This window comes from Engystomops pustulosus, chromosome 4 (assembly GCF_040894005.1).
Source record: "Engystomops pustulosus chromosome 4, aEngPut4.maternal, whole genome shotgun sequence".
Lineage (NCBI taxonomy): Eukaryota > Metazoa > Chordata > Amphibia > Anura > Leptodactylidae > Engystomops > Engystomops pustulosus.
This window is the reverse complement of record NC_092414.1, coordinates 132,740,952-132,756,749: the sequence shown is the minus strand read 5'-3', so window position 1 is coordinate 132,756,749 and position 15,798 is coordinate 132,740,952. Positions and strand designations below refer to the sequence as shown.

General features: G+C 39.5%; 1 protein-coding gene across 3 annotated transcripts in view; it reads right to left on the bottom strand.

The window, feature by feature from the left end:
* The window catches only part of LOC140127149 (uncharacterized), a 246,094-nt gene that overhangs the window by 30,126 nt on the left and 200,170 nt on the right, over positions 1–15,798 (bottom strand). For all 3 annotated transcript variants that reach the window (XM_072147489.1, XM_072147490.1, XM_072147488.1), the window contains 9 exons: positions 15,133–15,168; positions 13,975–14,034; positions 13,156–13,200; positions 8,778–8,813; positions 6,490–6,525; positions 5,567–5,623; positions 5,094–5,165; positions 3,539–3,610; positions 2,959–2,994 (listed from right to left, as the gene is read on the bottom strand). In XM_072147489.1, coding sequence (XP_072003590.1) covers positions 2,959–2,994; positions 3,539–3,610; positions 5,094–5,165; positions 5,567–5,623; positions 6,490–6,525; positions 8,778–8,813; positions 13,156–13,200; positions 13,975–14,034; positions 15,133–15,168 — 450 coding nt within the window. The remainder of the gene's footprint in view (positions 1–2,958; positions 2,995–3,538; positions 3,611–5,093; positions 5,166–5,566; positions 5,624–6,489; positions 6,526–8,777; positions 8,814–13,155; positions 13,201–13,974; positions 14,035–15,132; positions 15,169–15,798) is intronic.

Sequence of the window (15,798 nt, the reverse complement as noted above, 5' to 3'; positions counted from 1 at the left end):
TTGAGTTTTTTTCTTTTAAAAAGAACCTGTCACCACATTTTTCACAAATTCAGTTTGTGACAAATTCCCATAGAGCTCTGTTAACACACTCCACCCAATCCTACAACAGATGATGTTGGAGGATGGTGTGGAGTATAAGGGAATAAGGACGGCCTCTTCCGACTTGCTGCTGGATCTAGGTATGCTATGCTAGGTAAGAGCACAAACTTTATTTTATGGTGGAAGACATTATGAGTTATAATGTAAATTCTCTTTTGAATGTAAACATTTTAACCCAGGAAGAGGTACAGCACCGCTCACAACCACTTAAATCACCAGGACAAGATGGCATACACCCAAGGGTACTGCTTGAACTATGTACCAAGATAGAGAGACCATTATTTTTTATATTTGAAGATTCCTTAAGCACTGGTTTTGTTCGACAGGACTGGCGCATAGCATATATAGGACCAATATATAAAAAAGGATCAAAAAGCGATCATGGAAACTACAGTAGCTGCTTTCCCCCGCCTACCCTGTGATCTTCGGCGCGCAGCTCCTGGCAGCTGCGCGCCCTCGTCCGAGAAGCCGGAGTTCTGCGCATGCGCAGTAACTCCGGCCTCGTTCCCGAGATCGCACATCTTGGCCGGAGTTACTGCGCATGCGCAGAACTCCGGCTTCTCGGACGAGGGCGCGCAGCTGCCAGGAGCTGCGCGCCGAAGATCACAGGGTAGGCGGGGGAAAGCAGCTACTGGGGCGTGGAGTAGCCGCGCCGTGTAGCCTCGTGTCCGGCTACTCCACGCCCCGGTAGCCGCTTAATTAAATTAACATATTAGGCCAATAAAGTTTATGCTAGGCTAGCGGGGACATGAGGATTAGCTCTAAAAAGGGCTATCCTCACGTCCCATACATCCACCTACCACCCGATCTACCTTTATAGGTAGATTCGTGGTGGTAGGTTCCCTTTAAGTGCACAGGCAATTTTTGTGTTTTGGTGTTTTTTATTTCCTTTTTATTACATAAAATTTTTTTTCAAGTGATAGGAGATCAGTTGATCACTAATATCATGTAGTTTCTGACATGCCTCTGGCATTTTCTAATAGAAGGATACTACAGGCAGCCCAGGGTCCCTTAGAGGACCCCTCGGCTGTCTGTGACATCATCTTCTTCTTGTGGCGCCGTAGAAGGGAGTTGCATCAGAAAAAAATACCCTTGATGAGTGCTGTTAAATTTGTTTGGTGATCTGAAACATGTAAGTCATCCAAACATCCAAAAGATTAAGAAATCAGGAAGGGGGCAATACATTTTCACACTACACCACTCTTGTGCCAATTGCGGTCTACACTGAATAGAATGTAATGGTAGCACAAATGATAAGTTATACCTTTGAAAGTAAATATGTAAAAAAAAGTCATTTGTGATATTTCTTTCTACATGTTTTAAAAATTGTGCATATTCCATGCTGGTAACCATAAATAACTTCAACTATTTATGGAATAAGGGTGCTATTGTGAGGTTTTTATTCAATGTCTCCGCAGAGATTTAAGAAAGCAAAGTACAGGACAATAAAAGCAGCTAAAAGCGTAACAGAAAAACAATTATAGATTTATCACAGACAGAGTTAGGAATAACATAACCTACTGACATCAACATGTCATACTCTCATTGGTACAAAAAGCTAGTTGCATTTTCTTTTTTACACAGTACTAGAAGTAGAAGTATTTGTTTCTGAGTGTTCTCTCTGAACAGATGAGAAAGCCATTAACTGAACCCACCTTATTAGAATGTTCTTCTGCTTTCCCCCATGCAACGTACAACTGGCTGACTATTCATTTGTAGCCTTGGAAACTAAAGGTCATATAATGCCTTATATAAGTTGGTATGGGCAAATAACTTAAAAAAGTTTTACTAATAATTCCAAATTGTAGACAAATGTTCAAGAAGCACTCAAAGAGCTTAATGAGCATGCTCATTTAAATATATAGGGGCAGATGTGATGGCTTGGAATATCCTTACACCATCAACAGGAAATTACACATTACAAAATATATATTAGAAAAGTACATTTGTGCACTGATATTCTATGCACTTTCAAACTTTCAAGCAATAGCTTAACCAATAAATTTCAAAAAAGTGAATGCAAAAATGTCTATACAGGCGGTCCCCTACTTAAGAACACCTGACTTACATAAGACCCATAGTTAAAAACAGCCCAACAGGATTATGTGAAAAATTGTAAACATTTAAAGCATGTGAAATAGTTACAATTTACATGTTAAAACATGGTCCACGAAAAAAAATCCTTCCACTGCACCTTCCCTGCACCAATCGCAAATATAGAAAGATAAAATATACATAAGGGGAAAGTGCAGACAAAGGTATACTTGAGTAACACCAGCAAAAGATGCAAAAAAGCAAAAAGTCACAAAAAAGAAAATAACAAGCAGAAATAAATATACATGTCCCCCTATATGTAAAGTGGCTATGTTGTGTGCGTTGGGAGGGAGAGTAATAGAACATGGATGAAATTCATGTCATGAGCCTGAATATATATGTTGGTATGTTACATTTTAAGTACATCTGGTTTCAATGAGTCAAAAGAACAAAAACTTTATATACAAAATACAAAAGCCAAGAACATAAATACAGACAATATTCTAGAAAATATATTCTAACTACAGAGACTTCAACATTAAAGTAAATAATTAGTACATTTTATTATTAAGCCCTATAATATTTGACAACCCTAGGGTACATTTTCAAGTTTAGGTTTTTGTATGGAAAGTTTAAACCCAAACCAGGAGGGGATTGAGAAAGAGAAGTCTTACCTCTCATTGAAACTTTCTCTACCCTCATAATGCAAGCCTTTTTGGTTTTAGAAAATACATCAACAAAAATTGGATGCGTCAATGGACCCTCAATGCATACTGTACATGTAGCCACTAAATTATTCATAAACAAACCTGCATGACTACTTACTGCAATTCCAGGAATCCCGGGTTCACCAGGTTCACCCTTTCATAAAAAGAGAAATATATTGTACCAGTTGCTACCAAATCTTTCTTTACAAGATACAGTTATGCCGATTTTACCAATCTGTAATTTACTTATTTCACACATTCCATCCAAATAAATGTGTCAAATTATTATTACCTACAGTATGGAGATGGAGACTTGATAACCTCAATTTCAAAGCTCATTGAAAAATGTGAGGTAAAATCTAGTAGTTGGGGCTTTATAGGAGGGTGATAGTCTTAAGATGCCTGCTCATTACATTCTTAATTCTGTATTAGGGCATTTTTGTTCATGAAAAGTTTTACAAAATTGCTATAAAAGCAATTTTCCAATAATTGGTAAAGACTCTATAGCTCCATAGGAAAGTTGTAATAGATGCCAAAACCAATACTTGCCTTGTTATGAATAGGTTTTTTTTTAATAAATGGATGTGGTTTATATGAAATACAAATATTCCCATTAAAATATATAACTTGGAAAATATATATTATAAAAATCCCAATATTACTTTTCCTATTAGTGAATTTATTGCACGTATGCATACCTTCTGCCCTACAGGTCCCCTCGCACCAAATAGTCCCATAGATCCTTTAGTGCCAGCATCGCCCTTAAAACCCTGTGAAGAAACGATAATACTGTTAATGACTTAATGCCCTATGACAGTGGTGGCGAACCTATGGCACTGGTGCCAGAGGCGGCACTCGGAGCCCTTTCTGTGGGCACCCAGGCCATTGCCCCAGCACACCACACAGGACTCAAAGAATCTTCCTGCAGTTCCAAGCAACTTAAAAGATGCTGCTTTAAGAAAGAAGCTAACATTTTCCATCTTTCTACTGTGTTGCTGTCCTCAGGAGGCCAATATGATTGACAGTTGTTGAAGACCGGGGAGCAATAAGTTACTGCTTTAATTTTTGGTTGGCACCTTGCAATAAATAAGGGGGGGTTTGGGTTGCTTTTTGGGCACTCGGCTGCTAAAAGGTTTGCCATCACTGCCCTTTGATGTGAATTAATGCTAAAAAAATGTGTCTCTAAAATAATCCATTTTCATTTACATTATTTGAATGTTCATTGTTGGAAGATTTTTTTTCCATTTAATAATTTTTTTTACGCAATTATAAATAGAAGATATGCTGTGGGGATACAAGTGTTACATTCAACTATTGTCAATGTTTTAGTTCTGTTGGATGGGAACTATAGCCAGGTATATACTCAGAAGATGGCTGAGTGATTGACATCGTGCTGCCTCTCTGAAGCTGGGGATAAGTCTCAGATGCAAGTTGGAGTGATGGACATCCAAACCGATGAACTACTGGTGACTTATTTCAGAGCCTATAAGACAAGTCTTTTGGATCTGGTATCTGTATAATCTACTGTGCTTTTGATTTGTGTTAATTACCGTTTTCTTGTACCTTTGGAAATTCTATTGCCTTATGATTTTGTGCCGCACTGACATCTTGGTACTGACTCGGTTTGCCTGTACTCACCATTTGTCTGTCTGTCTCTCTTGTTTGTTTTTTTCTAACTGTTCTGTACACAAACCCGAAGGACAGAAGGGGGCAGATTTACTTACCCGGTCCATTCGCGATCCAGCGGGGCGTTCTCTGCGGTGGATTCGGGTCTTCCTGTGATTCACTAAGGCAGTTCCTCCGACGTCCACCAGGTGTCGCTGCTGCGCTGAAGTCTGCCGAGGTCCGCCGGACTTCAAATGCGGCGGTTTCTCCGAATCTGTCGAGTTTTCGTTCGGCCATGCCCCCGATTTCCGTTGTGTGCATGTCGGCACCGATGCGCCAGAATCCGATCGCGTGCGCCAAAAACCCGGGGCAATTCAGGAAAAATCGGCGCAAATCGGAAATATTCGGGTAACACGTCAGGAAAACGCAAATCGGGTCCTTAGTAAATGACCCCCAAGGTGTGTATTTCTTCCCTGTCTTGACAACTTTCCTGTTTAAATTGGATGCTAAACATAGAAACTTAAAAGTATTAATTTAGCCTTACACACACCTAGTGTAAGGTTGCATATGATATTGAACTTTGTGAGCTAATCAAAATATACAGTACTCTAGAACAGATAAAAATAAAAGAAAATAGGGAACACAAACTTTCTCTCCTTGTGGCCCATCTTCTCCTTTTTCACCTTTATCTCCATTAAAACCAGGTTGTCCCCTTACACCCTACAAAAAAAAATGTTCATTTACAACAACAAAGAAATATAATTCTATTCCCACTGTGAGCTCAAATCCTATTATCTTTTCATACACTATATTATACATCTTTAAAAAAACTTGGTGGACCTAGCCCGTACAGGAATCTGTAACCAGATTTTATCCAATGAAACTATCGGTACCCTCTGGTAGGGTATGCAATGTGCACAATTCCCTCTTTTATGTTATATGTTTCCAATTAACCTATAAGAAAAACAAAGTAATATTAAAAAGATGAGATGAGTCACTTTTAGATGCTTCAGAGGGAGTGTCATTTTAGTTCCGCTTGTTTTAATGTTCCTACAAATGCCTTAAATGTTGATGTCATTCAATATAAAATGAAGTCAAGTAAAACAAACAAAATGATTTACCGGTTCTCCTTTGCTTCCTTTATATCCCGGAGTTCCCATTAATATCTTAGGGTCCCCCTATATGAAAGGATAAAATCTACATATTAAGGAAGACTAATGCCGAGATGTGTACCTCTTCCTGTTCAATTGTTCATTAGTATCAAGAGGCAAAAAAAAGAAAAAGAATATATCGTATATACTCGAGTATAAGCCGAGTTTTTCAGCACAATTTTTGTACCCGGTTATATAAAAAATTATATAAACTCGGTACTCACCATTCCGACGGCCTGGGAAGCTCCTCTTCTATCTTCATGTGCGCGGCAGCTCCACGGCAGCTCCATGGTCAGTGCCTCTTCTTTCTTCAAGTCAGCACCAAGTCCGCGGCACCTGGCACCGGCATGAAGAAAGAAGAAGCACTGACCACAGAGCTGATGCAGACCTGCCGCACACATGAAGATAGAAGAGGAGCTGCCCGGTCCGTCGGAATGATGAGCTCCGAGTTTATATTTTTTACGGGCAGACTATCTACTACAGGGGGCTGGCAGGCTATGTACTAGAGGGGGCTGGCAGGTTATAAACTACAGGGGGCAGACCGGATATATACTACAGGGGGCTGGCAGGTTATAAACTACAGGGGACAGACACGCTATATACTACAGGAAGCAGGCTGGCTATATACTAGATGGGCTGGCAGGCTATATACTACAGGGGGCTGGCTGGCTATATACTACAGGGGGCTGGCTGGCTATATGCCTGTTCTGTCCCACCCACAGCTTATAGTCAAGCCAATAGGTTTTTCCATTTTTTTGTGTTAAAATTAGGGGTTTCGGCTTATACTCGGGTCAGCTTATCCTCAAGTATATACACTATATTGTTGTTTCCCACCTGTGCTCTTAAACACATATTGTATCTCTGCTATCCAATCATTCAAGTTTATATTTTACCTTTTCTCCTTTGAAACCAGACAATCCTTTGTCCCCCTAAATAAAGACAAATATTGTTTTGTTCTTTTTAATTAAATGCATTTTTTTCAGAAAAAAACTAATGTATAATCAATTCACATGAACTCCAGTTCTATTATATTGAATCACCACAGTGTATGCAGAGGTCATTTATTCCCCTTGTTCTGAAACTTCAGTACGATTCACTATTCAACAAGTAGCATCTTTGTTTGGGGGATGCCCAAGAAGTTTGATAAAATAGTTAAAATGAGATGTTTTTGGCCAACCACTTATTTCCATTGAAGGGAGATGATGCCACAATATACAAAAACCTGTAAGACTATTGTTTAATTTTAACTTTTGTGGGTACAGTTTGGGGAAGAATGCTCATATTTCACAATATCTGTCCCAAAGTTCACTAAACAAAAAATGAATAATCATGGTTGGGTAAGTGTGGTGTGGTAGAACTTGATTGGCCTCCACAGAGCCTTGACTTCAACACCATGAATTACTTTGGGATGAAACAAAACAAAGTCTATAAACCAGGATCTATCACCTGATCTCACAAATGCTCTTCCAAATGATCTGGCAGATATTTCCACAGGCATACTTCCACATGTATTGAGAAATCCTTGCCAGAAAAGAAGATACCACTAAGGCCCGTTCCACACTCGCGTTGCAGATCACGTCAGTGTTTGATCAGGGTGCGATCAGAGTTTGGTCAGTGAAAAACTGACGTTTTTCATCAGAGTTCAATCAGTTTCCAGTCACAGTTTTTTTTTATGCACCTCCATAGACTTGTATGGTGCATTTTTCAAGCACGTGACTTGCAAAAGTAGAGCATGTCGAGATTTAGATCAGTTTTCAGTCAGAGTTTGTTCAGTGTCTCAGTTTTTCACCCGCATTTTCAATACATTTTTAATGCAATTTCAGTGCATTTTTCATGCGCAAATAACGCGCATGAAAAGGACTCAGGTCTGAGCTCTATCTTTTCTATGGCAATTGATGCGTGAAAAACGCATTGCACTTGCATTGCACTTGCAAGTGTCTCAGAGTGCAATGCGTTTTTGATGTAATGCAAGTTCTGCACGTCAAAAGCAAGCGCAGAACAAGCGCGTGAAAAAGGCAAGTGTCGAAGGGGCCTAAAGCTACAAAAGATTAACGCTCCAGATCTGTGAACAATGAAAGCCTTTGGGAACCCCTTAATATAAAATAATGGACTGGTTCCATCACAATCAGTAGGTTTGATCAATATATAACAAATGTGTTTGGGCTACTTTAAACAAATTTAGGGATGAGCAGATGTCTTAATAGTATTCATTATTCATTACAATTGTCTAAATAATTCATTTGTGGGACACTGTTTTAGTAAGAGACATCCTCAATCGCATAACTCCTATAAGAATATATTGACATTTTACAATACTTCAACAATATTGTAACTCTATGTCAGATGCGCTTTAATGAATGTCAGGTTCTAACTGTTCATCTGGTAAATTAGAGCCATGCGGCAAGATTTGTGGATTATACGGGTAGAAATAGTTTGAATTAAATTCTGCAAATGTTCTTTTAGGCTTATGTAGTCTTTTCATTTCTGATTATTTTTGGAAAGGACAAAAAAAACTTTGTTACTTTGTCAAAATGATGAGATGATTCTTGATCCTTTTGAAACTTTTAATTGCACAAAACAAACCATAGAAAATCTGTTCTGAGCAATAAGACAATAAGAAAGGGAAAAGTTCAAGGCTTAATGGGGATTTCTATATTAGTAAAAAAATCTATAGCATAGGAGTATCAGGTTTAAAAAGATTTTAATAAAGAAAAAACTTGAATGATAAAGAAAAGGACACCAAACTCAATTTACAAGGCTGTCAGTAAAATTGCATAGAAACAAGGTTCCTTGCTTTATCCGGGAATCAAAGGCTTATGCTAGACAGACAGGACCAAAATCTATCCAAACACTTTTTCCTCCTAATCTGACAGATTCACTGCATTTAGTTATATTATAGACCTGATTTTGGGGCTCATTTAGACCAGTCAAAAACAGGTCTACAATTTTCCACACCCATTCCTGGATTTTTTTTTATTCTTGATGCTCAGTTTGTGGAGTGGCAATGACAAATTATGAATGGCTGTAAGCCACAACCTAAAATCCCACTGATAAAGCACACTAAGTCGGGTGCAAGAAAATCGGCCTTTTGCCAAAAATGAATACAGTCCCCCTACATGCTCTGGACTGTTTGTTTCAGTTGGCTGTAGCTGTGTGTTCCTTTACATAACAATATACTTACTCTTTCACCTTTTACACCTGGAAGTCCTTTTAGGCCCTGTAAAAAAAAACACACATATTTGAAACATTTAAAGAAATCTGAATGAATTCTTATTGAACAAGTATTAGATATATAACTGTATATAACAGTTATCTAATAGCCAGAGAAATGGTCAACTACAAAGAGCATCTCTCATTCTTAGCAGAACAGGAACATGACAAATCCAGTTACTTCAATGGGGCACATTTACTTACCTGGTCCCTGCACGATCCCTGATCCAGACTGTCCGACGAGGATGAACTCTGCTGCGATTCATGAAGATCGCCCCCCCGATATCCTGCATGTGTCGCTTCCCCGATCAGGTCCGCCGGAGTTCACCATCTTCCTTTCGGTGTATATAAGTGCATTGGATGCGACACAAATTTAAATGTTAAATCCCGCACGTAGTCCGAATCCGTCATATTGCCCCCGATTTGTGTTGGGTGAAAGCCGATTGCGACACAATACGATCGCGTGCAACACAATCCCCGGGGGCAGTCCCCGAAAAGTTGGGAAACCTGACGAAACCTGACGAAAATAAGCCCTAATGTGCCCTTTCTTTGTCCTCTTGTGGAAATTGTAGAGGAAATAAAAACCTGTTACAAGCTTTCCTGCAAATCAGAACTCAATAGATCATATAAGACCTTACAATCTACATATTCTTCAAAGGTTACTGTATAATATACTAGTAGGTTTAAATACAGCTGAATTGTGAGGAGATGTGTGGCTCAGTTTTCTGTGGTTACACATCTGTATAAAAATCATTGGATGTACTGTAAGAGTTTTATGTTATACAATCCTACTTATTGAGGCAAGCTGTATCAGAGACTTTTACACCGTTTTGGTATATGGTTAGAATTATCCCATGTCTGTATAATTTTCTAAACAGAAATGTATTTCATGCTAAGATTCCATTTCGCTCCTTTTGAGCAAAAACTGTAATTACAACATTTATTTAGGGAAATAATGTAAACTTGCCAGCAGATGTTTTTTTGAGAAGCATGTGATAGCAAGGGTTACACCATCATTAATTCATATTAGTCTTCAGTGTGCTCACAGCTGGAAAGACTCAGGTGTCAAAGGGTTAATTAGATGACAAATATCTAAACATGAATTGGACAAAAAAGAGTTTCTGTGAAGCAAGAAATAAGTTGTTATGGAAACTGCAAACATTCAGATGTGATATGGACAAGAAAGATCTGTAATTGTTCTAACATTGAGACATATTATTCTAATGAGACTGGGCATTATTAAAAAAAATATCTGCAAATGTGATTAAAGCTCACATTCACGGCTTGAAAATGTCCAATGTGTGACTAAGGTATAACAATCAATAATACTACACACCAATTGTGTCCTTAAATGAATGACACCATGAATTCTATATACTGTATAGTATTAGGACGTTTACAATACAGAGTCCTATGCCCACACCAGCATATACATGGCATGACTTCCAGTATTGCTTAGTGAGGTTATTTCATATTGACTTTTTCTGCAGATTCAAGGACACCTGCAGAAATCAAGGACATTAAATTCCTGTAGGCAGGATTTTTCATCTGGTAAAAAAAAGACATTTCAGAATTTAGTGTATCCAGTCCTGCCTGTCGTAGAATTCTGCTGTAACCTCTGACCGGATTCTGTACCCAACACATTCCCATGCTAACTTGGTTTGACTGTGAAAAAAGTCCCAATTTGTGGCCATGTGGCTTTTTCATTGCTTGTGCACCAGTTTTCTGGCATGCAAACCATTTCTATCCATGTTTTCAACTTTTAGTGAACTAAAATGACACATCAGCCAACTTTGCTGCAACTGTTTATTTAACTCAAAGCATAACTAAATCTTTGAAGCCATTTTTTTATATCAGACATGAATTGTTAGGAAAACCCATGACTGGAATACTGTACACAAAAGAAGTCTAGGTGCAGGCTGACAGAACGGAGAGAATTGGCAAACTTATCCTGCACTAATCTACAAACTAGACCCTACCAAGGTAAAAACCCCCTTGAAGGTTGGGAGCCTCTGCCACAGGAACCTCCTATCTACCCTGCAAGGCCCTGGGAGGTGAGAGGAGCCCAAATAGGTCTGTCAGCCGTTGTGAGGTGGTATGGACAGTAAACTGAAATGTGAGGGTTAGGACAGTATTCAGACAGAGGGAAAAAAACAGGACGAACAACGATGAAACAAACAGGGTTCAAGACAGCAAAGAAAACTAAAGCAGATGCAAGAAGAGAACTAAAGATGGACAGACACACAACATGGAAGAGTGAGCAGAACCACCTGGTAACAGCAGAGAGTACGTCAAGGTCAAAAACGCTAGTCAAGGAATAGGAATCGAGCTAGGCTGTGAGTTCCAGAAGGACAAACACTGGCACAGTTGGAAGGACCAGATCCAATTTATGCAGCTTGAGATCCTCCCCCAGAATCCCATAGGAGCAGAAACCACCCAGGCTGGTTCAGAAGACAAACAGCATTAACTTCCCTAAAGTGTATGCGTCCAGGATTCCCGCTGCCCCAAGCGAGCAGCATGGATACTTGCTGCGGACAGGAGGCGGAGTTAATGTGGAGACGTGCAGAAACTCGGGGAAGACCGCTAGCATTGTCAGTATAGAGGGTGGAAGCACAAGCAGACACGGTGTCCCTTCCAGCAGATGTGACATGAATAGTTCAAGGAATAATATTAAACCATTAAGCTGCTTTTGCTTTATTCTTCTATAGTAAACAGGGCATTTGAAAACTTTCTGAGGTTGATCCACTAGAGACAGACAAGGAGGCTAATGATTAACTCTTTCCACAACCAGGGAACATTTCACTGCATGATTCAGCTCTCAAGGGACAGTGTGTGAAGAGTTAAGTCATTAGACACTTTATCAAGTTCTTTTATTTCTCAGTGGATAAAGGACAGAAAGCTGATTTATACAAACTGCTGGGATATAAGAAAGAAAGGCAGGGAGAAAAAGAAGGATACAGGAACATATTTATTTAATCCCTTAATGACAAGGCCTGAAAAGGCATTAATGACAAATGGGTTTGGGTTTTTTTGCTTAACAAATTTTACTTCCAATTGGCAGTACTTAATTTTCCATGGTGTTTGTAATAAATAGCATATATTTTTTTTATACTTTCAAATTAACTCATAATGAACATTCCAAATTAATTCCTTATTTTGTGATTTAAAAAAAAAATCTATAATATGCATATGCATACTCTCTGGCAAACAGGGAAGCTGGCGATTTTTATTATAGTGTAGAGGGGCAGTTTTTCATTTTATTGGGAAATATTAATGAGTATTTTTTCATATTCATTCATATTTTATGTTTGTGTTTTTTTACTTAATAAGTCTCTGATGAGGTCATTTAAGACAGTTTCTTCTTTGACCTGGGCATCTCTAAGGCCCCTTCCACAATTGCGTTGCAGATCACGTCAGAGTTTGATCAGGGTGCAATCAGGGTTTGGTCAGTGAAAAACTGACATTTTGCATCAATCAGTTCAATCAGTTTTCAGGTACAGTTTTTTTTTTTATGCACCTCCATAGACTTGTATGGTGCATTTTTCAAGTGCGTGACTTGCAAAAGTAGAGCATGCTGAGATTTAAACGCGCATTAAAAAAAACACACGTGTGTGCATGAAAAAAAATCCCCATTGATTACAATGGGTCAGAGTGCAATGCAAGTTCTGCTCTTCAACAGCATGGGCAGAACACACGCATGAAAAACACAAGTGTAGAAGGGGGTTTAGGAGACCCAGGTACAGGGGGAATGATCCCCTGTGCGGACAGATATGTGGAGCAGCACTTCTACTTCACTATGTAGCAAGGAAAGAAAAAGGCAGAAGCTAGTAGAATCGCATCTACCATCTCCCTAGCGTCTCCAGCTGTCTCTGTCGAAGGGTCAGTCGGAAACTAGTTAATAAAATGTATTACAAAGTTTACCTTTTATTTTAATTACTGATTTAATGAATTAATTATTTAACACTTGACTAGACAGAAGTAGTGCAAGCTGATGACATTTTAGCAAGCCTGTGTGCCTGAGTTCCTGCATCCGTCGCTTCTGCGCTGAGGTCAGCCGGAGTTCACCTTCTTCTTCCTGGTGCATGTGAGTGCTGATCTTGCGACACAATTCCTTTTTTAAATTGCCTGAATCCGTCGGGTTGTCCGACGTCCTGCCCCCCGATTTCTGTCGCGTGCAAGCCGGCGCTGATGCGCCAAAATCCAATTGCGTGCGCCAAAATCTCGGGGCAATTCGGCACAAAACGGAAATCGCCGGGAATCCCAACGAAAATGCATCCGACGGACCCATAGTAAATGAGCCCCAATGTCTCTTCTGTTTCATACAATAGATAGGGATTAATATAAGTTACCATTATTCCAGCAGGTCCAGGTATTCCTGGAATTCCATTTTCTCCCTACCAACAAAATATGAAAGCATAAGTATTTGTGAGACTTAATAGCTTACAACACCACCATAAACCAACTTCAAATGACAATTATGGCTCAGGCACTGGGTGCCACCTGCTGCAGTAAAAGGGTATTAAACTATATAGCATAGCTTACCCTGCATCCATTTATCGATGCAGCAAACCTTAATAGGAAAATTACCTAAGTAACAATTACCAGTATGCTGTGAAGCAGATGAGAACCTTTCAGATCATGTCAAGTTACAGTTTTCAACATTTGTACATATGTTTTTCTATGGATCTATACACTAGAGAGAGAATGAATTAGAAAGTTGTCAGCTGTATTGTCTAGTAGTGTAATGACATAGTTATAGTCTTACAGACCTTCCTTGTCTGTACTTTTGACATATTTATTGACCATTAAAGTAAGACTTTTGGATATTCGATTTCTTGAATCTATACAGTATAAAGCACATTGTAATTTTTATTGTATTTACAGCGTAAATTGGATTTTCTCTATTGCTTTTGTAAAAGGTGCATATCTGGCTCCATCTAGTGGTAAAACTAATATTGTTGCAGTAACCTTCAGACAGTATTTGGATTGTTGCATGATAATTGAAAATTGAGATTGTTTTTACAGAAACCCCTCTAAATAATGTGCTTAACAAAACTGAGGGCTATAGCCTTTCTTGCAGGATAAGTCCAAGAAATAGACTATACCTGTATAAATCTAAATAGGTCATATCTGTCTTCACATCATTACCTGAAAAAATGATAACTTACTCTTACACCAGGAAACCCACGTGGACCCCTAGGACCAGGCTCACCAACAACTCCTTCACCCTGCAAAAAATACACCAACTCACACATGACCAACTGAATATGTTATATACCTAATAGAAATCTGTATCTTCAGTTTTACTTTGGCATCAAGCTCTTAAAAGTGTAACCATCATTTCAGATAATTCTTGATATTGTGTGTGTGGTGGGGGAGAGTGCTGTAAACATTTTTCTAATATACTTCATCAAGAAATTCTCCTGCATTCACACTGCCGTATGGGGGACCTCTATACGACTGATGTATATACAGCGTATATATGTCCTCCATAGGCAAAGGGCAAAGGGCGCATGGCGCAGTACGGGGGCAGTACGGTGCTGCACAGTACCGTTCTGTAGCCAGAATACGGCACCGTGCCCCATGTTTCTCTATGGAGAGGGGCGGGGTGGGCGGGGTGAGCGGTGCTCCTCTCTCCGGCACCGACGTGTGCCCTACGTGTACATTTTTAACTACATGGTGGGGTTGGCAGCTGGATGCTTGCATCACTGAATTGCCGCTAGATAAGCCTGTATATATAGAGTGGGCCATAGCATTTGTCTCTTGGATCATGCAATGTAAATTTCTCTTTTAATTGATACTTAATAAAGACGTGATTTTATCAGTTTGGAGTGCTGGATACAGCTTTTTCTTTCCTTGAAAAACACCAGTAACATCTGTGATCGATGCAGACATAGATTGTAAATGTTAACCATCTAAATGCCTTCCAGCTTTCACAGCTGGTCAGTAGTGGTGTGAGGCATATGTATGATATATGCGGGGGCACAGCATGGTTAGTTGTATTGTGAGGGGCATGTATTGTTTAGGAGGACATAATTGGACATGGCTGCCAGAGAAGTCCCTATGATGTGCTGGCCCGGATAGAGACCAAAGTTGCTAGATGCCACTTTTACCTGCGCCTGAAAGGACTGTAGTCATTGGCCAACCTTTTAGACAGCATATATAGTGAATGGGTATTAATAAAACATGTCTGCCTTCTGAAGTAAGGGTGTGAGTCTGCCTTCTGAATCAGTATGTGAACACATAAGCAAGGACATGTCTCTTTATTAGGAACATTTCAGACAATAACATTTTTCAGCAGATATTATATAAATTGATCCACTGACCTTCTCACCCTTGATGCCAGGTGGTCCTTGCTTTCCCTGAAAATAGGAAATATATAACAGTCTTTTAGGATACTTGCGGTTTTCCAATCAAAAACGCTAAGGCCTCATTCACACGGGCCCTTGTTTGGACGTAAAGGTCCTCATAAACGCCTATGGAGCCTAGGCTCGGTAAGCACAACGTGTGCTCACTGTACCGTGCCCAGGCTGTATCTTTGCCTGTAAGAATGACTGTGCGGCGCTATTTCCGCTGACATATGCATGCCCGGGGTACGGCCAGGTGAGGGCACATCATTGTCAATGTACCCTAAGGCTATTTATCTTTGCAGAATTTACAAAGCAGTAATTTTGAAGCCAATCCACAAGCAACAGAAACAAACTGAAATCAGTGAGCCAGATATATTAAACTGGCTGTGCAATATAACATTGCAATGAAAAGGACATCTTTGGAGCTTGCCTATTTATTTAACAAGTCTCTGTGCCAGTTATGTGCTGCAGTTACACTGTGCCAAGACAGAAAAAGTGTGAACCTAAAGGGGCAAGTTAGTGCTTAGTCGGATTTTGCGACACATTTAATAAATGGACTTGACTGAATTGTGACGCACGCTGGATAGACCATATTATTGAAGACTATGCGCCACTTTTGGAAATAATTTGCCTCACCCTGCA